Here is a 24,747-nt window from a genome sequence, read left to right on the forward strand (position 1 = left end):
GATACAATTATACAGATGGAGAACAGAAGCACTAGGTCGCCAGGCCTTAGGGATGTCATGCAGTTAAACAAGGGGAACGCAAGGGACCTTTGCGAGGATGGAAATGTCCTGTAGCTTGACCATGGAGGTGGATACGTAAACACACATGTGATGAAACCGCACAGGACTAAATAATGTACATTTACAGGTGAAACTAGAGATTTCTGAGTAAGTCTGATGGATGGTCTTGATGTCAGTATCTTGGCTGTGATATTGTACTGGAGTTTTTGTAAGATGGTACCACTAGCGCACAGTGGATGAAGAGTATGCAGGATTCTCTGTGTGCTCCTTCTGACAACTGCATGAAGGTCTATGATTACCTACAGAAAACAAAGTTTTAAAAAATTCTATCGCTGTCCCCCCCCCCAAATTAAACAGATCGCTTTAAAATTAGAGAAACCAAATGCTATAGCTTTACCATCACAGAAATTCATATGGCTTATGAGAATTAGGTCAACAATTTAGAAGAATGAAAAAAAGTTAAACAGTGTATCTCTTCCAATTTGCACCTGTTTCTAAAACATGTCAATTTAAGACATATTCTAGCAGGAAATAGTAGCAAAGAGGGGAAGGTCCTCCCTGCCACGATTTTATATAATAAATACAAGGCAGGATGCCTGGGTGGCTCAGCAGGTTAAGCGTCTGCCTTCGGCTCAGGTCATGATCCCAGGGTGCTGGTATCAAGTCCTGCCATCAGGCTCCCTGCTCAGCGGGGAGCCTGCTTCTCCCTCTGCCCGCAGCTCCCCCTACTTGTGCATGCTCTCTCTCTCTCTCTCTCTCTCTCTCTCTCTCTCCCGGACCAATAAATAAATAAAATCATTAAAAAAATAAATAAATACAAGGCAAGTTTAAATGCCAATGTGCTTAATTATGCTCATTGCTTGTTATTGCTTTAGCTTAATTAACCTAATCAAAATGAAAACTGTGATTTTTGTAATGTTTTTATGCTCCTTGGGATATAAGGATCAATATAGTATATAAACAGTTCTGCAGGTTTATGCGACAACTGTAACTGACACAGACAGGGCCCTGTTATGTAAACAGCCAGCCACATTTTTCTTCTACTGCGTTGGCTCTGTGGTAGGAGGAGGCAGTCCTGCAAAGACAGCTACTTTCCCTTACAGGAAAGCAAGAGGAGGGAGGCGGAGGCGGTGACGAGAGGATTTGATTGTTAATGGGGGCTTTATCGATCACGTCTATGTTCTTCAGTAAAGTAGATGACACAATGTTTCTTCCCCACTTTCTAATGGAGGATTCCCATCTTCTTCTAGATAGAACTTTCACTGAATTCTGACGAAATCCAGGATATCCATTTTAAGATCTGATTTAAGTACTGCATATCCCACTTCAAATGTGCAGTTGATCCTTTCTCTACTGTCCTATCCTTGAGCCAACTTCTTCACCAGAACCCCGCGGACCTGTTTGTTTTCTCCATAACCAGTAGCTTCAGTGCTAGGTGTCCTCCGGAACTACTAAAAAGGTAGCCCTTCCCTTCCACCAGTCTGGGGCTCCTCCTTCCAGTATCTACTGGTTCCTAACAATGCCACCACTTTCTAGAATAATATACAAGAGACTGTCTCAGGAGAGGGCAAAATAAACCAAGATGGGGCCCAGTGCCGGGGAATCTACATAAAGGAGATCTGTTTGCCTTTATGTGGCCCTGGCCAGGTCAGCAAGCTCTCTTTCCAAAACTACCCCTTCTTCCAAAGAAATCTAACAAGATGGGATTATTAATGAACTTAAAACAATTTTTCTTTAAAGTAGGCTCCATGCGGGGGGGGCTGAACCTACAACCCTGAGATCCAGACCTGAGCTGAAATCAAGAGTTAGACGCTCAACCGACTGAGACACCCAGGCGCCCTTTAAAAACAATTTTTAATTGTGCAATTAACTTGGGTCCAACACCTTACCAGATATGCGAATTGCCTTTCTTTTCAGATAAACCAGGTTAGTAGCAGAAGCAGTTAACACAGAGGTCAAGGGACCAGTGTTCCAGACCAGGAGTTGCACACTGAAATGCCTGCAGGGGCTGGTGGATACTGAAAGGAATGAAGGGAGCCTCAGAACCTAAAGCAATTCTCTATCCTTAAATAGACCCAGTTCACACCCTGTCTCAACTTGTATTCAGGCATCTCCAAAAGCTGGCCCTGGGTTCCTCTACAATTCTCAGAACGTCCTGTCTCTGCTCCCTGTGGGCTGTTTTCTTTACTCTATCTGGCAGGTGTTCTGCTGGTACTTTTGCTCTTAAGACTGGACTTAAATACCCTTTTCGCCTTTTGCTCCAGTTCTAAATAAGCCTATTTCTCCCAGTTCCTCCTCTAAGGGATACCCCAGATTAATTCTCCTCTTTGCTTTGCCTGTCTTCAACAGTCCCCCCAAATGGTCTGTGATATACCCCAAAGGCTCAGACCTGTATCTCTGGCTCTGATTTTTCTACTAGTTTCCAGATCCCTTTCCTGTTCAGCATCCAAAATGCTTCCAGTCATAAGTTTAATGGACACTTTCAGAAGTCTGGAGTCTAAAGCCAAATAAATCATTTTCCTTTCTGTTCCCCCTAAACTGTTTTCCTCCAGACACCCCAATCTTTGTGCATCACTCAGCCACTCCAGTCAGGAAATGTGGCATCCATCTAATTCCTCCATTTCAAGATAGTGACCAAATCTTCCCAAGTCTTCCTTTATAAATGCATCCGCCATGCTAGCCATCAGTGGTATCATCTTAGCTGAGGGCTTTTCCCACCACAGGTGAACTTCTGAAGTGGTCTAAGCGGTACCTAACTTTTTGGGTTCCCTATGCAAGGTACTAACCGTTTTAACTGGTTAGGACCCTCTGGCAAACAGCAGCTCAGGATCTCAATGGCTGCTGCTGAAATCTTGAAAATCAATTTCTGTGGTCAACAAATGGGGTGTGGCAACTAGTAGGATGAGAGACAGTTTTCTACCAGGTTATAAGGAGAAAGGCCACATTTCCCCACCCCCAAGGAACACGTGTGGAGCACAGGTTCTGAACAGGGGCACACTTTTACCCCCAGGGAACATCTGGCAATGCCTGCAGACATTTTTTAAGATAGTGCCAAAACTGAGAAACCCTGGTCCAGCACTTAGGAAAAGGGGAGTCAAGGCAATGTAAGCCTGAGACAAGGCTGGTATGAAAGGATCCTGAAAGAAAGGAGAAAGCACCTTATGGTGGTCAGAGAAGATCGTTATGGTTCCTTAGTCTTCTTGGCAGCAGAGAGAAAGAAAGGTGGATAACAAGGTTTTATTTGCATTTGCAAAAAAAAAAAAAAACAAAAAACAAAAAAACCCCAAACAAACCACTACTGCCATTTCTGTACTGATGAGTAATAACATTATGAATGCTTGTATTTCAGTAAACAAAAGGGCTGTCATCTGGGAATGTGGGCAACCCTGTTGGAGCAACACGCACTGTTGCAGGAACAAGTACGGACCTAACCATCTGACATGATAGAGACTTGTCAGTTAAACTCATTGCATCAAACTGCAAACTTCCCACACTGGCAAGCCTAGAAGAATTATTTCTTAAACAAGTCAGTATATTCCGACATCTACACCTTGGCTCATACATCTCCTTGGACTATAATCTCCAGCTCTCTGCTGCTTTACCTAAACCTAAGCCATCCTTTCTTTTGATGTTCAGTTCCAGCCCCTCCTTCTAGAAGCACAACTGTCCACAATATTTATCTAACACTGGCAATAAATAAAATCCTCTATTGTCCTAATGGCATTTCTTAACACATATACCTGGTCTCTCCCATTAAAAGTGTAATTTCCTTGAGGCCAAGGACTCTGCTGTAAACTTATAGACCCCTAACAGTCATCAGAGGACTTTGCACAGAGCAAAGACACCCTCACCCCTCCTGGAGTTACTGGTAATGGATTCTGCCTGTATTCACAGTGAGCGTTTACTGAGTATTTACTATGTGCCAAGAGCTGTTCTAAGCAGTTAACATCTAACATCTCCCTTAATACTACTTTCTCCCCACTTTGCAGGAAAAGAAACAGAGGCACAGAATGGGACAGTAACTTGTCTTAAGGTTGTCCCACTACGAGGTGGTGGAGAGGATTCAAACTCAAGTACTCTGACTCCAGGGCCTGGGTTTATGGCACATGAACAATTTCTGCTTATGCATGTCCTAAGATCTCACAGCCGAGATAACACATATGTTCAAAAAAAGTGCTGCTGGCTTTCTTGAATGGCAAAAAGCTGAACAAGATACTGGAACTGCTTAACTAGATATGTAACTGGCAGACCTTTATAGGGTTAACTGAACAAGGAAATGTCACATCGAGAATATTTAAAAAAAATTTTTTTTTAATATTTTAAATATTTTAATATTTAATATACATAAAAATACAAATATTTTTAAATATTTTACTATTTAATATAAAAAATAAATAAAAAATTATTTAAAAAATAAAAATATTTTTTAAAAATGATCTCTTGTGAAATATCAACTTGCCTAAAATGTTCTGGAACCACACGGTGACCAATACAAATTGGGTCATAACATAATGGGCAGGTTAGGTCTAACATATCTGCAGGGACAACAAAGTCCTTCTGAGAAGGCAAGCGTGGCTGAGTGCCCCTGCTGTGACCTGACTACTGGGTGACAAGAGCACACTGAACACTCACTACCTCCCAGGTCCTCATCTGTGAGATGAAGACACTAATACCTGCTTAATAGGAAGAGGATATTAGGTGGAGGATGCAAAATGCTGTCCCTGGCCTATCATAAATTCTGCCTTTCCATTTATCTTTTTCTTTCTTTCTTTCTTCTTCTTCTTCTTTTTTTTTTTTTTTTTAAGATTTTACTTATTTGAGAGAGAGAGAGTGACAGACAGCATCCGTCGGGGAGAGGGAGAAGCAGACTCCCCACTGACCAGGGAGTCTGATGCGGGACTTGATCCCAGGATCCCAGGATCATGACCTGAGCCGAAAGCAGATGCTTAACCTACTGAGCTACCCAGGCACCTCTCCGTTTATCTTTAGCCCTACTTTGCAATTCTCTACCCTCCATGCCACCTGCTGTGACAGCAATAAAACCAGATCATAGCTGATTCTGTATCTCCAAGGCTCAAAACCTTCAAGGGGTCTCAACAATCCAAAGGATAAACTCCAGCATTCCTTAAAATGCCCCAGTTCCCTTCTGTTGCAGTGTTTTCCCCAATTCTCTTCTCCTAAAATCTAAATTCAGCTCCCAAAGAGCTTCCCTCTCCCCTAATGGTTCTGATCATTGCTCCCTTTTCTGAACCCACAGGCAAACTGTGGACCCCTGGGATTTGTACATCTACATAATATCAGATTTGTTGGTTACAGTTCTCATCTCTCCACTAAAAGAGAAACTTCTAGAAAGTAAGTGTTCAGGGTCTTTATTATATCTGCCATAGCACACGATGCCTCATGCATGGCAATAATAAGAGCTAACATTTAATGACAGCTGACTCTACACCTGGCACTGTTTTAAGTGCCTCACATCCCCCTATGGCTAGGTGCTATTATTCTTCCCATTTATAGATCAAGACACCAAGATCCACAGAGATTAAGTAACCTGTCCAAGATTATACTGCTAGGAAGTGACAGAGCCTGTGCTCAAACCCAAGCAATCAGGCTGCAAAACCCACATTCTTAATCACGATGCTACAGTCAACATCCCATCAATTACATTAGCTAATTAATGTAAATGAGCTTTAAAAAATATGAAGGACGATAAGCACCATAAACCGGCAAATCCAAATAAAACAGGTCTCCACTATCTCTAAGGAAGGGGAGGCAGTAGGGCACCAAGGTTACCATCAGACTGGAATTTGAACACCAGCTCTATCACTTTCTGGCTGAGTGAAGCCGAGCAAGTCACCTGATCTTTTTCAGCATCAGCCCCTGCAGCCGACAGATTCAACTACTACTGTGTGGGATGGTTTTAAGAATTAAATGAGATCAGGGGTGCCTGGGAGGCTCAGGCAGCTAAGCGTCTGCCGTCGGCTCAGGTCATGATTCAGGAGTCCTGGGATGTAGCCCCGATGTGGGCTCTTGCTCAGCAGGAAGTCTGCTTCTCCCTCTCCCTCTCCCTCTCCCTCTCTCTCCCCCTCCCCCTCCTTGTGCTCTCTCTCGCTCACTCTCTCTCAAATAAATAAATAAAATCTTTAAAAAAATTAAATGAGATGACTCAGGTAGATCCAAGAACAAGTCTGCCACACAGTATGTGGTCAATAAGGGTTGACTCTAAAACAAGAGTCAAACTGCGAAGCCCTGGGAACTTTCTTTGCTAAGCTATTAAACAACTATAAAATAGTACTGAATAGTGCCTTGAAGGCTTATTTCTTTGCAGCAATTTACTAATCACTTTAGTAATTTTCTTAATACCCCAAGCCAATAAAACAATCAAATAACATTAACTACCTCTAATTAAAAAGAGTCCTGCCTCTGGGGATAGTGCTCGCTGAAGAAGCACTTTGGTTTTTTTTGTTGTTGTTTTGTTTTTAAAAAAGATTTTATTTATTCGACAGAAAGAGACAAAGAGACAGGGAACACAAGCAAGGGGAGTGTGAGAAGGAGCAGCAGGCTTCCCGCCAACCAGGAAGCCTGATGCAGGGCTGATCCCAGGACCCTGGGATCATGACCTGAGCGGAAGGCAGATGCTTGACGGCTGAGCCACCCAGGTGCCCTGAAAAAGCACTTTGAAGAGCCTTAAATCCTTAAAGCAAATGCAAAGAATGAAAAAGTTCACAGCAAAGAAGTCAAGTTGCCAACAAGTGGAGCGTATCCAAAATGTGAAGGTTTTCTGGAAAGCATGTCCTCGGATTAAAAACTGACGAGTGGAAATGTTTAAGGTAACGAGAAAACTCTGACAATGTATCAAAGAGGGGCAGTCCTGAGAGCAGAATTGGGTACAACAGGTGGATATTCCTGCGAGGCAGGTTTAAGTTCAAGTTCGATGAAGCGGGGTGGAAATGGGCACCCCTCAGCCGGGCTGAGCTCACCCATGGGAGATGCTGGGGCCCCAATCATGAGATAAGGGGCAGAGAGAATTCTTTAACTGGTTGGTAAGTCTGACCAACTCCGAGGTCCCTTCCTAACGTTGGAGCAGGGAGGCAGAAGAGAAGACAGGGAAACGCTCTGCTCAGAAAGAGACCGCGCCTGTATTTTCACTCTTTTTTGTTAAAATTGGGGGTGGGGTGAAATGTAGTAACTGGAGAAACGTGGCATCGGAGAGGTGACGTCTCTGCAAAATGCCCCGAAAGATCCTAAATTCCGAGGTTCCCACGGCCCAATGGCTTGCAAATGACATCTAGCAACTGTGGCTCTCCGACTCCACTCGTGATGCTTGCTCCGGCAAAGAAGCTTCTAGAACAGCTCCCAGCCCCCTTCTCACCAGCAGCCACTCTCACCCCTCCTAACAGAAGCGGAGGTCGGCTCCGCCAGAGGTCTGGAGGGAGATCGGGGTCACGGTCGGCTCGCGATGAAAGGTCTGAGACCGACTCGATGAAGACAGGGAGGCTCCGACCTGGGACGTGCAGCGGGCTCCCGGATCCCGTTACGAGAAGCCCCCGCCGCTGGGGCCAAGGTCGTCCCGGACCCCCAGGACGCCCCCCCGCCAGCGCACTCACCAGCGCGATGCCACGCAGCAGCCCAGCCGCCGCTCGCTCCATGATTGCTTCAGGGCAAGTGGCGGTGCCAATCACACGAAGTCGCTACTCAGCGCCTCCGGGCCCAGAGCCAGCGCTTAGGGGCGGAGCCAGGGCCTTGCCCCCGCCCCGCCCCCAGCGCCCCTCTCTGGCCCCGCCCCCTCGTGCCTACGGAACCCCAAGGGAGCCATACAGGCCCCTCTCCGCCTTTGCCCTGCGCACTGCTCACGCGAGACTTGGACAAGGCAGCGGGGCGGGAAGAGAATCGGAGACACAACAAACATGGCGGCGGCTGCGACGGTGACGAAGACAGCGGCGGCGGCGACGGCGACGGCAGTGGCGTTAAACAAGGCAGTGGGAGTTACTGGGTGCGGTGGTCAGGTGGTAAGTAGCAGGCTTCCGGCTCGGACGGCGGCGAAACAGCTGAGCAGGACAGTTAAGAAGGAGCGGCAGGAGGCGAGAGCCGGGTTCGCGGCGGGCCGGCTGATTGCGCCCGGGACTCAGTCGCAGCGGAGGGTTGGGCGTGGTCGGTCGGTAGGCAGGGTCACGACCCGGGAAGCTCCCGGCCAGAGTGCGGAATGTGCGGTCCTTCGGTTCCGGAGCCCCGAGGGAGTGGTGCCTGTGGGCAGGGGCTGGAGACTCCTGGTGAGGGAGCTGCCTCTCGCTCTGACAGGTGGTCGTGTGGGGGTCTCCCCGAGGTTTGCGTTTTCACTGGGTCCCAGATCCTGGGGGTCAGCGAAGGCGCGGGGCTCCTGGGTGCTCCGAATCCTGATGAGGATGCTGCCCAGACGCCAGTCCTGGGCTGCTCCTTGGGAGGACTTTTAAAACTGCTGTTATCTAATGGTCCAGCCTGGGTTAGTTTCTGCTGTTTGTGCACTCTAATTCTGCGGAGATGTGAGGTTTGGGGAGGGCTTTGCGCAAAGACCTATTCAGGTTCATACAGGTTTAAGTCTCTCAGTAAACTGTAGTGCGGGTAGCCAAGCCTTCTTCTCTAACGTGAATTTGAATTGAAGTTAAACCCGTTCCAGCTACCACTAACCAACCACGTGGCCCATTTGATGTCCCCTTAACGTGCTGTTCAGAACCCTAATGAGGAGTGACAAGCGGGAGAAGAAAAAAAGGCACTTTAAATTGTGAGATCTAAGGAAATTCAGTCTAGGAGAAACAAAACTTATTTAAAACAAAATTTTAAACGTCTGGACTAATAGTTTTAAAATTCCATTTAATTTTAATTGATGACGTGCCTTCAACACAGCTACAGTTTAATATATTGTTGGGAAATCGTTACAGGGAATTGAGATGTTTAGTATTTTTTTTGCCCCTAGGGGTTCAAACTGTTAACCAGAAAACCCTGTGTTGGGGGTTGCGATAGAGAGCATAATAAAGATGAGAATCAAATGTTCCCTTGTTGGGGGTGCCTGGAGGTTTTCTTTTTAGCCCTTTCCCATAAATGTTTCCCTACAAAGCTAGTGCATTATTTTTAGGCAACTATAGTTGTTCAGCACTACTAAGCCTGATCCTCTAAGTGTACAATACTGTGCACAAATACAATTAATAACTTGAATTTAAGAAAGACATTAAGAGTTTGCCAAAAATGAAATCTTAAGAAATCCACGGTAGTGGGGGGGGGCGCATCAAATTAGTGCGTGTTATTCTTTGTTGATTCTTTGGTGTTTTTGTTGACCTGAACCTGTTCCTTTGTTCTTTGATTATCTGTTAGATTAGTTTTCTTTTCTGGTAATGGTAGAATTGGCAAAAGTTATTTTCTTAGCTTATTAAATCTGTAGATGCTAATTAACTTTTTCTCATAAAGGTTTTGATTTGTGGTGTGCTTTTCTTTGCAGACCTCTGTATGGCTTTTCAATTTTAGTTGAAATTCCCTCCATGGCCTTTTGGAGTCCCTTGGTGTGTCTCCAGAGTAAATTTCGATTACTCTACTTTTCATCAATGTTGGAGTGGCAAGACAAAGAAGGAACTGATTTGGGGTGAAAAGGTTAGAGTGTGTAGCTCCTGTTTTGGATATCTTCTAACTTTATATTTTGCTTTTGTGTTATGTTTTCTGATTTGAAAGCTTCGTAATGTCCCTTTTTACGTTCAAGGATTTTTTTTTTTTTTTTTTGGACAGTTCTGTAATCAGAGGAAATGTGTTCTAATTGTCTTTGAAGGTCCATGTTAACTCTCTATACTAATCAGTCCTCATTTTTCAGGCTTCTCCATTGATGTGTGTTCTATGGCAGAGTAAATCTTTCAGTGACCATAATTATTGGGCTATAAAAATAAGCACATCTATTGAACTGTAGTCACTTTATTTGTAGAGGCCTACCTAACTGCCAGATTAAGCTATTGTATAAGTAAGTTAATTGCTAAGTATTCTACCTTGTGGTTAGTAACTCCCAAATGGTAGGTGAATAAAATAGATCTTTCTATTTCCTAATCATGTTGTTCTCAAAATTCTCCCATAACTTTTAAAAAAGATAGAGTTTCGGAAGAAGGTAGGTTATAGAGATTCTTCCGGTTCTTCTGTCACTGCTCTTTCATAGTTGGAGCTGTCTTCTAATTCGCATCAGATGCCTGTTTTGTTAGTTCCTGGTTAAGAGGGTGTGTGTGTGTGTGTGTGTGTGTGAGCAGTTTCTCATTTATAATGTCCGCTGAAGAATTAATATCAGAAGACTTCATACAAATAAATCCTTTATCAGAAACCGAGGAAAGTTGGAATAGTTTTTAGTTAGTGGCATAAAGGTAAAGAGGTTTTCATGTTCTTCTGGGATATCAAAGCTTATTTTTTTTTTTTTTTATTTATTTATTCGACAGAGATAGAGACAGCCAGCGAGAGAGGGAACACTAGCAGGGGGAGTGGGAGAGGAAGAAGCAGGCTCATAGCAGAGGAGCCTGATGTGGGGCTCGATCCCATAACGCCGGGATCACGCCCTGAGCCGAAGGCAGGCGCTCAACCGCTGTGCCACCCAGGCGCCCCTCAAAGCTTATTTCTTAAATATTTCTTTACTTCACTAGTGTGGGTAGCACCTGGTTGTTTTGTAAGAACCTTATTTTTGAGCCTTGAATGGATAATGTGGGAGAAACTATTGGTATAAAAATAGTTCAGGTACATTCTACCCAGTTTATACAGACATGTACCTACACCGTGTGGAATCCCACACTAGACCCAGCTTAACTTTAATCAGAGTAATCACAGGGAGGACTCAAAAATTTTGCCATATCATAAGGAATATAATCATACAGTATGGGAATAATTCTTCTCTGGTGGTTATAATTAGATATCATTTAGTAGAAAGAGTGGATCGGGCTAGGAATACACCATCCAAATCTGCAAAAAATTGGAGAACTCAAATATGTTTCTTTTTCTGATGACATGATCTTACATATTGAAATTTGTGTAAGTTGTTTTTTGGCTAACAAGCTCCAAGATGTTGAATTTGTGGCTCATGGAAAAGATACTGTCAGTAAAAACGTAGTTTGCCAATGTCCTAAAGTAGATTTTTATGGTATGTTTGCAAAGGTTTTTAAATTATCAGTGTCTTAGGGGCATCTTTGGATTTCAGTTAATTTGTGGAGTTCTTAGATTAAACTTTCATTTTTTTTTTTTTAAAGATTTTATTTATTTATTTGACAGAGATAGAGACAGCCAGCGAGAGAGGGAACACAAGCAGCGGGAGTGGGAGAGGAAGAAGCAGGCTCATAGTGGAGGAGCCTGATGTGGGGCTCGATCCCAGAACGCCGGGATCACGCCCTGAGCCGAAGGCAGACGCTTAACCGCTGTGCCACCCAGGCGCCCCTTAGATTAAACTTTCAGTCAGAGACTGATGATTACTTTATTAAAGACATGCCTTTAAGGAAGATGTCTTGAATATAAAACCTTTATTTTCTTTTGATATTAGGAAGGTTTCTGTAGTTTCACAGTTATTGTTCTTTTTCTATTTACTGTTGCTTAGAAGTAGTGACTTGAGATGGAGAAAGCTGGATTTTGAACCGAAGACTCCATTCACATTGAGACAAGGGCTTGTCATGGGGTGTGTGTGTGCGCGTGCGTGTGCGCCTGAAAGGTAGAGAGAGAATGGGAGGGTGTGAGAGAGAGAGATGTGACGAAGGTCAAGTGAGCACAAAAAGTGCTTGGGGATGGAATGGCACTTAATTTTTAAGCCATTGCAGAATGTCTGAGGTTGAAAACCATATCAATATATTTAAAACTCTTAATTTAAGAACAGATTTTTTTTTTAAGTTTTTTTTTGTTGTTTTGTTTTTTTAATTTATTTGACAGAGATAGACAGCCAGCGAGAGAGGGAACATAAGCAGGGGGAGTGGGAGAGGAAGAAGCAGGCTCCCAGCGGAGGAGCCCGATGTGGGACTCGATCCCGGAACGTCGGGATCACGCCCTGAGCCTAAGGCAGATGCCTAACGACTGTGCTACCCAGGCGCCCCAGAACAGATTTTTTTTTAATATTTACAATGTTATCTTTCCTTTTTTCATTGGCATTCTTTGTTTTGTTTTTTGTTTTTCTTTTTTTGAAGTCCGTCATGCATTATGATTGAAAATCAGCACACAATTTATGGCAGAGAATGCAGTGAAATTTATAATGTGACAATGTGATAATAGCCAAGACTGTCAAAATATGCCAGCCATCCTCTGTAATTAGGCTCATTTGTGTTCTTAAAACTTGAGATGCATGTATAAAAATACCATTTTCTTCTGCTTACTACTGGCAGTCTCATGCATTTTTCTGTACTGTCACATGTTCTCCTGTAGCAGTGTTAGGCTTTCTGATCAGGAGTTGGTAGGATTTATCTTGCTTATTGAAGCCTATCAAAGTATATTCAGATATTTTCCAGGGGAAACATCTCAGTTTTCATATGAACTGATTAGTAAGAAGTGATTCTAAATTGCAATGTAAATACCAGGATTTCTTTCTTGATTATAACTTTTATAATTAGGACACAAACTATAGGGCCTTACCAATCCTCATATTTCATTTTTCCTTTTATTTTGGGGGGCCTCTTCCTCTAGTACTATGTTGAGTAGCAGTAGTGATAGCAATCATCCTGGTCTTATCCTTGATTCTAAAGGGAATGCAACTAAATTTTCTCCATTAATTGGTGTAGGTTTTTGGAAGATATCCTTTATCAGCTTGAGGAAGTTTAAACATGCCAAATTGGAATAAATGATTACTCTGTTATTTTCTTACACCTAGTGTTGCCTTTGGCACTCAGATGTCAGTCTGATTGTTTTTCTTATGTGGGTGGACTTTTTTTCTCTAAGAATTTTTATATTCTCTTTATCTTCTTTGAGGTTTTAAAATTTCAACGTGTCTAAGTGTTGTTTTATTATCATATATTGTTTTCCACGCTGTGATCCTTTTCCAGCTGAAAGGGATCTGTAATTTTGGAAATTTCTTGATTGTTATTTTTTTAAAAAACAATTTCTCTTTGTTTACATTTATGTTTTTCTGGAACTCATTTTAGAGCTCTATCTGCTGTATTTCTTACCTTTTAATATATATTTTTACATTGTTTCCCACCCGTGTGTGTTTTGTTGTCCTTTCTTTCCCCTTTTATTGAGATACGATGTTATTACAGATTATTGTTGATCTTAATCTTCTACAGGTTATTGTTGATCTTATTCTTAATAATCTGACTGGCTCACTCCCCCCCCCCCCAACCAGAGGGCAAATTTTAAAGGACAGATAAACACAATCAACAGTAGTCACAGAACAAAAGTAATACACTGATTAGGAAGCAGAGAGAACCAGTTCAGATAAGCCTGGTAAAATGAGAAAAAGCAACTGAAATTTGTTTAGAAACCAACAATAATCCTTAAGATTAAGAGAGTTGAACCAGGGGTGCCTGGGTGGCTCAGTTGGTTAATTGGCTGCCTTCGGCTCAGGTCATGATCCCACTGGGATCGAGCCCCATGGCAGGCTCCCTGCTCAGTGGGGAGTCTGCTTCTCCTCCTGCCTGCCTGTGCTCTCTCTCTGAGTCAAATAAATAAAATTGTAAAAAAAAAAAAAAAAGAAAAGAAAGAAAGAAAGTTGAACCAGACCAAAGCAAGGGATTTAAAGATGTAGCCTAAAAAAGTAAAATAAGATATGAGTTTGGGAAATTGCAATTTGGGCTATATGGATTACTGAGACGAAGGTAGACCATGTTCATTTCATCGTAACTAAAGAAAGTATATAAAATGATAGCTTACACTGCTCAGTTCATGAGCTGATTGATAGAAAAAGGGAAAAAAACTGAATCTGGGACAGGGCAATGTTTTGACCCAAGGTATAACCATTTTTTGCTGCAAAAATAGCTGAGAACATGCCATATTGCTACAGGTGTTGGGAGCTACTTTCCGTATAGATACTTGTAAAACTTAAAACAGCCCTGCCAGTTGGTATTATTCCATTTTACAAAATAAGAAACTACAGCTGAGAGAAATTTCTGTTCAGAGTCTTCAAGCTAGTAAGTTAGGCCTAATACCATAATACTCTGTTCATCTAGAGGATAGACTTTCAGTGGCCTCAGCTTTCTAGAAAACAGTGAAAGTGGTAGTAATAGTAATAATACCTTTTAAAAACCCCTAGACATCTTCTAAGAAGGGAGGAAAAGAACTATTCACAAATGTTGCATTAAGAACAATGAAAATTTGCGCACCTGAATATTCTTATTTGGATAAATATGTTTAGAATAAAGAACAAGCTAACTGTGAGGAGAGAGGAAGACAAGAAATACAGAAATTAAATAAATCAGGCTGGGGCCAGTAGACAAGGGAAACCAGAAACAGCCCTGCGTCCTTCATTAGTCCCTGAAATATCACTGCATTGTTGTACAGCACAGCATTCTATAGGAGGCACGTAGGCAAGGGTTAGTCTATATCTAGTAGATTGCTAGTTAAGCTAGTTAAATTAGAAATTTTGGTCTTAAAACATCAGTCAAGCTCCTGTCAGTTGGGAAACATGACATTGGTGGAGCCCTCTCATTTCACATCTTCACAGTTCTTTCTTTGGAAAACAGGCTAAAAAGTACTGAGTGGTCCAGACATTCTCAAAGAAGAAAAATGTAATGGTAGACTTAAATGACTGAGATATTAAGATTTATATTATTAGGATTGGGTGGTATTGGTGTGAGGCTAGACAAAAATAGGTCAGTGGCACATAATAGAGAATCCAGAAATAGTGTCCCATATATATGATCACCTGATTTAGAAAGGTGGTAATAGAGTCTAGTGGGGAAAGGCTGGTCTATGAAATACATGTTGCTAGGACAGTTGGCTCTCTCTTTGGAAAAAAGTATATTTCGACTCTTACCTCACACTGTACATACACAAAGCTCAATTCCAGATAAAAATATGAAAAGTTAAAAAAATAGTAAAGCCTTTAGAAGAAACCGCAGAACATCTTTGAGGAAGATGTTGGCAAGGACACAACTGTAAAGGTAAAGGAAAGAAATGGGTAACTATGACTATGTTAAGAACTTCAGTTTATCGGGTTATCTTTAAGAAAGTGAAAAGGCATCCAAAGAGTGAGAGAAGACACTGAAAATACACATATCTAATAAAGAGCTCATATCCAGAATATTATAAAGAACTCTTACATATTAACTAGAAAAAGACAAAAACCCTATTAAAAATGAGCAAAAGACTTAAACAGATATTTCACTGGGTTTGAAAATAGAGGGTATCTCTGTGGCTATTTAACATAAAAAGTCTACAACTTCATTAGTTACCAAAGAATAGAAATGAAAACCAGCATGATACCACCAGGCACCCACCGGAATGGCTGAAATGAAAAAGGCAAAAAAACACCTGCGTGTTGGCAAGGATATGGAAGAACAGAGTTCCTGTTCATTGCTGGTGGGAGTGTAAATTGGCATAAGCACTTTGAAAAACCTTTTGCGTTGTCTAAAGCTGAATATATGCAAGCCCTGTGACCCAGCAATTTCAGAAGTCAGGATAGCGGAGCCCTTGCCGCGGCTCTGGGGAACCAGGACTGGAAGGGCCCATCCTGGGATGCTGTGGCGTTCCGTTTCCCAACATGGGTCAGACTGCATGAGTAGTTCACTTTGTGATGACGCACTGAGCTCTACCCTTAGGATTTATGTGCTCTTCTGTGTGTATGCTGTGCTTTGAGAAAAAGTTAAGTCTGTATGTTGAAAAGTGACTAATCTTTAGCTTCAGATTCCATTCTACTGGCTTTTAAAGATGAGGACTTTTTAAGATAGAAATTACTCATTAAATAGTTGGAGTTGAGGGGAAAAAATGAGCAGAAGGCATATTTAAGAAGACCGTATACATTTGCATAAAAATTTTTACTGGGAGAAAAGACCTTTGTCTGCTGGGTGCTAGACTTTCTTATCTTGTTCTTACTAGAAAATTTTTTGGTTATTTGATTTCTGAATTTGGGCCATAAACCTATGTGATACCAGTTCAGTTTGTGGCTACAGAATCTCATGGGAGACTTTCCTCTGCATTAGCATCAGAAGTTTTTTGTTCTCTTTCTTAATTTTCCCCTCATTCTCCGAGTGGGTAGGACGATGTGTGGTAGAAGAGGTGGTTTGGATTTCTAAGGCAGAGGTCAGGAAACTGGCCTATAGGCTAAACCTGGCTCAAGGCCTGCTGCTGTAAAGCTTTATTTTGGAACATAGCCGTACTCAGGTTGTTGGCACATTATTTATGGCTGCTTTTAGCTATAGTGACAGAGTTGAGTAGTTGCGACAGAAACCTCATGACCTACAAAACCTAAAATACTGCCTGGCCTTTTTATAGAAAAGGTTTGCCACCCCGGTTCTGTTTGCGAGCCTTTGCTATCTGAAATGATTCACTAGTCATCTGTAGCTATTTCCATTTAAATTAATTAAATAAAATAAAAAAATTCAGGTCATTTGTATTAGCAACATTTGAAGTGCTCATCACTATGTGTAGCTAGTAGAACTCTGTTGGACAACGCAGATATGTAACATGTCCATCATCCAGAAAATTCTCTCTGGCCCCGGTTGAGCCTTTTTTTTTTTTTTTTTTTTTTTTTTACTGTCTCCTTCATTTTTCAACTGTTTCCTGCTGCTGTGCTGTTTCTTTCATGTGGACTTATTTTCTCTTTTTTTCAGTCTTTGTAATTTTTTTCCATCCTCCTAAGAATTAGTTTGGTCACAGTTTATTTAAATATTAATTATATTAAGTTTTCACAATTCTGTCTATGTGTTCTCTAGTTCACCAAGGAAATGATAAGATATTTAATGGCAGGTACTGTGTTCTCTGTTGCTTTGTATAGTGCCTTGCACATAGTAATTTTGTCGCTGTTGTTTTAATACATACTGGATTTCCCTAAATAGTGTGAAATTATTTCAGTTTTTTCCCCCTAGGCATAACAAACTGTAAACTTCAAAAGAAAAAGGAAAAAAAGGATAAAGCAGAGATGGGTGAAAAGAAACCAGAACCTTTGGACTTCGTGAAAGATTTCCAGGAATATCTGACTCAGCAGACTCATCATGTGAACATGATTTCTGGATCAGTTAGTGGGGACAAAGAAGCAGAGGCTCTTCAGGGAGGTAGACTCATCTTAATACTATTAAATAATTCATTTTTCATAAATATATTAATACTTGTGCATAGTTATCCATACGGTGAAGACCACTATTCACTAATGTGGATCATTCCATTTTTACTTAGAAAGACACAGGGCAATTTGTTTTCCTTTTTAAACATGTCAGATTTTTGTTGAGGGAAGAATGAAACTTCTCAAGGGACTAACATGATCTGGAGAGGCATTATGGTCTTGTTGGAAGGTTAGGAGTTCTAAATATCCTTCCCATCTTCTAAGTTCTATTAGCTAACAGTAGACACAAGGAACCCAAAGGGGTAGAGACTCAGCTTCACTACACAAAGGATTTGGCCAGTGGGAAATCTGGATTAGACCAGAGACACAATGGGGGTTTCTTTTTCTTCTCTCTTGAAGTGAAGAAAGGGCTGACCATGTTTACTTCTCTAGACAGAGAACCAGAATAGGGAAAGCAGCGACCCACTCGAGCCTGCTCCAGATGGACTTCTGTCTGGTTTGCTTACCACACAGACTAGAATCTGTTCCTAGACGTAGCTCAGTGGTCTACAGACTACAGCCCCTGGGCCCAGTCTGAACTGCGAGTTGTTTTTGTATGACCTGCAAACTAAGAGTGATTTCTACATTTTAAAATGGTTGGGGGAAAAAAAAATAAAAAGAATAGTATCATGTGCAAACTATATGAAATTCAGACTTCAGCATCCATAGAGTTTTATTAAAACATAGCCACACTTGCTTGTTTACATATTTTCAGTCTTTGTATATGTATAACATGTATAACAGTGGAGCTGAGCAGTTGTAGAGAACAGATGGCCCACAAAGCCTAAGGTATTTCGGATCTGATCCTTATGGGAAAAGTTTCCTGACCCCTGACGTAGATAGTCCGTGGCCTTGTTGTCCAGGGACTAGCAGCAGGGACCAGGCATCACCTGGGAGCTTGTTAGAAGTGTAAATTGTCAGTCCCCACCGCAGGTCTACTGAATCAGAATCTGTTTTCATAAGCTCCCCACGTGATTCATATACACGTGGAATTTTGAGAGTCACTGGCTTGGGAGAGAAATCGAAGATGGGGACACGGAGCCCTGTCCCGCCAGTGCAGTGGCACCGTTGGATACTGAATTTGCACCAACCAGCAAAATCACTTCTCCTCCTGGTGAAGGGGGGAGGAAAGAGTGGAGGAGGGGGTGCGACTTGTTCATACCAGTACTGCTGTTTCCTGGGGATGGAGTAGAAGTGTTTTTCCCAAGAGTGTGGGAATAAAAATGTCCCTCCTGACACTTTAATGTACAGATTCTTGGACTGAGATTCAAGAGACCAGGGTTGTAGTCCCCACTGCTTGCTGGTTTTCCTGATATGAGCACTTGCCCCTTCAGTTTCTTTATAGATACAAAGAAGTAGTCAGGTTAAATTAAAAGCAAAGGGCTAGACAAATCTCTTTTAGCTTTCAAATTCTTACAGTTCTAACATTCAGAGCTATCAGATATAGTATCTTCCTTTATGTACCGAGTTAGAATTTGAAGATCCTAACTGCAGACCAGAATCTAGAATGTGTATAAACCAAATGAAACAGGGCAAAACTCAACATTAATTGCTTTAGATGACAGTAAACTGAGTGAAGATTTGGAGAAATTATCATGAGTGCCAATTATAATACTTGAAGAAGTGACTAGAATCTTAAACATGTATAGCTTTGCCATTACTATTTACTCCCCTCTGTTCTCCAGACCTGTCAAATAAGGATAATACCCTAGTCTCTTCTTCAAAAGCATGTTGAGGACTGATGAAATTTATGTGTCAGTAATTTGAGGTCCCCCTATAAAAGGTTTTGTATGAAATTAACCTCTGTTCAGAAAGTCTGTATTTTCTGAGTTTAGCTCTTGTGCTAACTAAACTATCGATTTATGAAAGATTTTCTACTACTTAAGACTAAAATGCTAAATTGAGTTGATTCTGAGATGCGTCATTTCTTTTGCTACACTTTGTTTCTAGCTGGAACAGATGGTGATCAAAATGGACTCGATCACCCATCTGTTGAAGTTTCCCTGGATGAAAACTCAGGAATGTTAGTAGACGGGTTTGAAAGGACCTTTGATGGGAAGCTCAAGTGTCGGTACTGCAACTATGCCAGCAAAGGAACAGCCCGGCTTATTGAACATATTAGAATCCACACAGGTAATGGCGAAATGGCTGGAGGAGGCATTTCTTTTGGGGCGGGAGAAGGGCCAAGGGAGGCAGGTTGATCTGACCTATAAGTAGTTCTGATAGTTTAAAATTGAAGGTTGATATAAGGTATGAATAAATGGGGAAGTTACTCCATTTGTTCAAAACAATGGCATAGCAACATACAGGAAGTGAGGCCCCTTCTAGAGCTTCCCTGTCCTTAGCCATCTTTCTTCTTGATCCACATAATCTCTCAATATCTGTCTGCTTCTTAGGCTGGGCAGGTTAATGCTGAAGGTAGTGTGAAGTGATAAAATGTTTTTATCTTTATACTTACTAAGTATGTTTCAGTAGCCGACCAGGGACAAGGCTTTTATACAGTTGCAGGCTATACTGCTGATCCTCAGGGCTCACCTTAGCCCTCCCACCTCCTGAGAAGCCCTCCTAGCTACGCCCTGCACTGGCCTAAGACCTCGTCAGGGGTCCCACCCGTGTGTCCCGTGGGGTCTCATGCTGTGTCTGAGGACAGGGCTCGTGTCAGGGCCATGTTTGTGCCCACAGAGCCTAACAGAGCATCTGACTCATAGGAAGGACTCAGTACTTATTTGTTACGTTAATGACTCCAAATCTCCTATTCCAAACGTGTGTTTTACATATTTGTGCCGTTTTCAGCTAACGGCACTGACTACAGTTGTCCCTTTTGGCTACTGAAGAGGAGAGGAGGAAGGTAGAAGTGAAGCCCTGGCCAATTTGAAGGGACACTTGACATAATTCGTACTTGGACTGGGAAGCTCATTTCCATTTTGACTTTCTATTTAATAGAAGGACTTTTTAGAAAAGGTTTTTTGTATTTTTTCGCGAGGAAGGGGTATTTGTACGTGTTTGTGTGTGAATATGTATGAAGAAGTGTTCATGTATAGATGTGTGCATAAACATGTAACTGACATATGTAGGGAATATTATTGTCAGTTTTGCTATTCTTTCCCCAGATGCCAGTTGAAGCCATAACAATTTTTACACTATATTGACTAATAGAAAGTATCTGTATATCTCAAATTGTTGCTGATGAGTTAAGCTTTAACCTGATCAGTTTCTACGTCTAATGAATGGACAAAACATGAATCTTTCCAGAAATGAGCTACTCTTGCAGTTTCTCCCCCATTTTTCTTTTTAAACAGGTGAGAAACCTCATAGATGTCACTTATGTCCATTCGCATCTGCTTACGAGCGCCATCTGGAAGCCCACATGCGTTCCCATACAGGAGAAAAACCATACAAATGCGAATTATGTTCCTTCCGCTGCAGTGATCGAAGTAACCTGTCCCATCATCGAAGGCGCAAGCATAAAATGGTACCAATTAAAGGTACTAGGTCTTCCTTAAGCAGCAAGAAAATGTGGGGAGTTTTACAGAAGAAAACAAGCAATCTGGGCTATAGCAGAAGAGCATTAATTAACTTAAGTCCACCTTCCATGGTGGTTCAGAAGCCAGACTACCTTAACGATTTTACCCATGAAATCCCAAATATCCAGACTGACTCCTATGAAAGTATGGCAAAAACCACATCAACTGGTGGCCTACCACGGGACCCCCAAGAACTCATGGTTGACAACCCTTTGAATCAGCTCTCAACTCTGGCGGGACAGTTGTCTAGTTTGCCACCGGAAAACCCAAACCCTGCATCTCCTGATGTCGTGCCCTGCCCCGACGAGAAGCCTTTCATGATGCAGCAGCCCTCGGCCCAAGCAGTGGTTGCTGCCGTGTCAGCGAGTATTCCTCAGAGCTCCTCTCCCACAAGCCCTGAACCTCGGCCGTCACATAGTCAGAGGAACTATAGTCCGGTGGCAGGTCCGAGCAGTGAACCAAGTGCCCACACGAGTACTCCCAGCATAGGAAACAGCCAGCCGAGCACTCCAGCTCCGACCCTGCCGGTCCAGGACCCGCAGCTTCTGCACCACTGCCAGCACTGTGACATGTACTTTGCCGACAATATCCTTTACACTATTCACATGGGATGTCATGGGTATGAAAATCCTTTTCAGTGTAACATATGTGGTTGCAAATGTAAAAACAAGTATGATTTTGCCTGTCATTTTGCAAGGGGTCAGCATAACCAACACTGATTGAAAATAATCACATTATGCTTTACTTGGTTTTACCTTTTTGTGTTTTATAGTTTTGTTTATTGTTTTTTTTCGGGGGGGGGTCACTCCTAATAAGGTGTCTGCTAATTCAAAGTCTACATATTTATAGAATATAAGTTTGACAGTGGAAACAAAATTTTTTTTTCTATAAAAATCTGGGCAGGCTCATTTATGTATTAGAGCAGTGAGACAGGTTGGTGTGTATATTTTCCTTTCACTTAGACAGTTGAGAATTGGAGTGCAGTCATAATCCTAACAGGTATTCATTTAAATTTCCCATACTTACGGTCCATAAACATTTCAAAGCTTACTGATACTCTTGGTATTTCAACGTATACATTGCAGGTAGATATTATTTCTGCCATATTTCAACATGGTAGAATTACCGTCTCTTACAAAGTCTGTTAACAGTTTATTTCAGTGTTTAGTAGAGGAATTACTTTTAACCTCGTTCTTTGTCAACGTGCTGTTTCATTCACATTGCTGAATGTTCACAGTACTTTCATTTCACCTGATAATCACAGAGCTATTTAGTGTAGCAGATCCTTCTTTTTTTTTTTTTTCCCTTAAGGGGAAATGTAGAAGAGGTCATTCTTTTTAAATTCAAGTTATAAAAATATGAGGTAAAAGTTCTAAAGAGAAATGAAACCTAAATTGAAAAATGGGGTTTAATACTTAAGGTACCCGTTTATTCAATTCCTAGTTTAAATGTGTCAGTTTTCCATTGGATTCTTTTTATTCTGGTTTATTGTAAAAACCACATGAGAATGCTAGAAATATCAGAGGATTATCTATAAAGATGCCTTTTTTTTTTAAATTTGAACCTTCCATTTAAATTCTTCACTCTGACATTAGTAGTATCAGGTGAGGTTGATAAGTATACTGAGAATCTGTTATTCCTCCTATTCCTTTGATGACCAAAGAGGTACGGTGGGAGTCATCCATCTTACTCCTTGGAAATGCAGTCCTTCAAAAGAAAAAAAAAATCTCTGAAGTTTCCATTTCCTGCCTTCTATCCATTTACTGCCTGTAATTTCCAAGAAGAAGTGGGTATAGAAACACATGGGAAAATAATATGAAGTAATACTTAAAAAAATGAGAATGTGTGTCCAAAACAAATTCTGGTTTTCCCTTCAGAATTGGCCATTTAAAATATTTTCTGTGAATTCAACTTGTAATGCTTATTTGCAGTTCTGCCAGTTTTTCATGGACAGTGACAAAACTAAATGGAGACTGATTGAATCGTCGCCTTAGTAGGAAATGGTACAAAAGTGGGAAAATAGATATAAAATGCATTTAAATATGATATTTAATTTGTTTACAAAAATAAGACTTGCTAAATCTAGAATAATTTTGAATAGGAGGCTATTGTTTTTATATTGTGTGATAACTAGCTTACTCTGAAGAGAGCTTGGTCAAACAATAAAATATATTGTTACTAACTGTTGGTTTCTGTGTACTTTGCAAAAGTTTCATTTGTAATTTGGTTCAAATCTTGAAAGCGTTGCTAATTGGCTTCTTAAAGAGAATACCCTAACTATGAAGCATTTATTAAGCAAAAAGGACCTCCACTCTTCTATAGTAAATAGAAAGGGAAATACCGGCAGTAAGCGTCCACCAAGACCCGCACGTGCCAAGTTACTGGATCTCCTGCCCTCCCTTCCAGATGCTAGAAAGCCATTAAAATGAGTTCTCGTGGTTTAATACCCAGTCGAAACTAACCTCAACAGCATTGTTCAAAGAGCAGCAGGGAGTCTGTCCAAACTATAAATAATTCTCCTCCTTGTCAAACCTGAGGCTTCTGAATCTACAGTTGTGTTTCTCTTGTTGCTTAAATCACTCATTGCTCAGATTGGCTTGAATGTAACCATTTCCAAATGTGGAACTTGGCTCTTAATATTTATTTATTGCCAGAAAGAAACAGGTTGCTGTCATTTGGAAGCTTTTGTAATTATTTTTTCTTCTCACTTTTTTTCTAAACATAAAAGCAATACCCTGAGATAGAAAATGAAAGCTTTCATTAAAGAGAAAGAACCCTCTTGTTAAAACCAGTTTATTAACTCTATATTCTGGGCCAAATAGTGACAAACACTTTTTTTCTGGCAACTAAAGATAGATGTTTTGAAGGTACATTTTAATTTAAACAGAAAATATCTTTTTTTCATAATTATAAAACTAGAATGTATAATTCTAATTTTCCTATGACTTTAAAGAGCACAGTTGGTATTCCAAAGGCGTCAATGCTTGAGAGCTACAATTAATTCTAAATGCACTAAAGTTTTTGAATCAAATCTACCTTATAAACTTTTTTAGTATTGTATTTTTAAAAAGATTTAGGATTTTATTTAAACTTTCTGTGAGTTAAATTTTATACATGGAAAGATGATACTATCTTCCATTAAGTGTTGAATACGTTTCTCCCATTTTATTTTTAATTAAATATTTTATAGAAATGAGCTGCTAGGAAAAGTTGAACATGAATTATTTATAGTACTTTGCTGTTAACAGGCAATGTTCTGAAACTAAATGTATTTTTGTTCAGTGAACATAAGTTTAGATTTTTAAAGTTGGTAGATAATTTATCTCCACTAATATTTTTTTAAGAAACTGTGAAGAGATTAACGGAATAATTTCATTTCAGATTTTACTAATATAGTATGTAGCTACAACTTCTTGAAATTCAAGTAAAGGCTAGACTTTTACTTTGAATATTTTCCAGTGCTATTTCATTTTAGAAATAAGTGTTTGCCATTCATCTGCAGAATTGTTTGACAAAGGGAATATTACTTAAAAAATGTTGAGATAAACCTCATTTTAAGTTCTACAAAAATATTTATCACGTGGATGTATTATTTAAAAAAAAAAATTCCCTGCTAAGGACTTTTTCATTAAATAGTCTTAGAGGGTATATGATTTCTAGAACTTGTTTTTGTCAATTTGTACTTTGATGTAAAGAACATATTTTGTATGCAAAACATAAACCTTGAGTATGGTTGCAAAACACTATATTGTTTAGGGTTCCAGAGAGCAGTTCAATGCTGAAATACCTATAATAGTCTGTAGTTCCTATTGTGAATGAAGCTTTGCTTTTGTAATACATGAATAAAACAAAGTAACACTTTCTATTGATCTCGATTTTCCTTCTTTGAAAACTAGGATCCAATTTTTTAGTAATTTTCCACTGTGGAAACTTAATAAATTTAAAAAAAGAGTT

The 24,747-nt window shown here is 40.7% G+C and overlaps 2 protein-coding genes across 5 annotated transcripts in view; one reads left to right on the forward strand and one right to left on the reverse strand.

Annotated features, from left to right (window-relative positions):
- Positions 1-7,807, reverse strand: part of ACADSB (acyl-CoA dehydrogenase short/branched chain) — a 43,925-nt gene extending 36,118 nt beyond the window's left edge. Inside the window, exon 1 of the mRNA XM_087862610.1 lies at positions 7,665-7,807. Within this exon, the coding sequence (XP_087718736.1) occupies positions 7,665-7,706 (42 nt within the window). The 5' untranslated portion in view covers positions 7,707-7,807. The remainder of the gene's footprint in view (positions 1-7,664) is intronic.
- Positions 7,808-7,909: 102 nt separating this feature from the next.
- Positions 7,910-24,656, forward strand: IKZF5 (IKAROS family zinc finger 5). Of its 4 annotated transcripts, none has more exons than XM_045815740.2 (5): positions 7,910-8,066; positions 9,527-9,675; positions 17,023-17,222; positions 19,220-19,402; positions 20,569-24,656. In XM_045815740.2, the coding sequence occupies exons 3-5, from the start codon at positions 17,090-17,092 to the stop codon at positions 21,510-21,512; spliced, it is 1,260 nt and encodes a 419-aa protein (XP_045671696.1). In that variant the 5' UTR covers positions 7,910-8,066; positions 9,527-9,675; positions 17,023-17,089; the 3' UTR covers positions 21,513-24,656. The 4 variants fall into 4 exon arrangements, with proteins under 4 accessions (XP_045671696.1, XP_045671698.1, XP_087718738.1 ...); XM_045815742.2 differs by having other exon boundaries at positions 17,037-17,222; XM_087862612.1 differs by lacking the exon at positions 9,527-9,675 and having other exon boundaries at positions 7,920-8,066; positions 17,037-17,222.
- The last annotated feature ends 91 nt before the right edge of the window (positions 24,657-24,747 follow it).

The sequence above is a fragment of the Ursus americanus genome, chromosome 6 (genome assembly GCF_024610735.1).
Source record: "Ursus americanus isolate L20-20 chromosome 6, mUrsAme1.1.p, whole genome shotgun sequence".
NCBI lineage: Eukaryota > Metazoa > Chordata > Mammalia > Carnivora > Ursidae > Ursus > Ursus americanus.

Bases quoted from the DNA above. Each gene is read 5' to 3' on its own strand.
- IKZF5 (XM_045815740.2), top strand. From the start codon at position 17,090: ATGGGTGAAAAGAAACCAGAACCTTTGGACTTCGTGAAAGATTTCCAG. The intron at 17,223-19,219 runs GTAGACTCATCT...CTTTGTTTCTAG, and splicing joins AGCAGAGGCTCTTCAGGGAG to CTGGAACAGATGGTGATCAA. The intron at 19,403-20,568 runs GTAATGGCGAAA...CTTTTTAAACAG, and splicing joins ACATATTAGAATCCACACAG to GTGAGAAACCTCATAGATGT.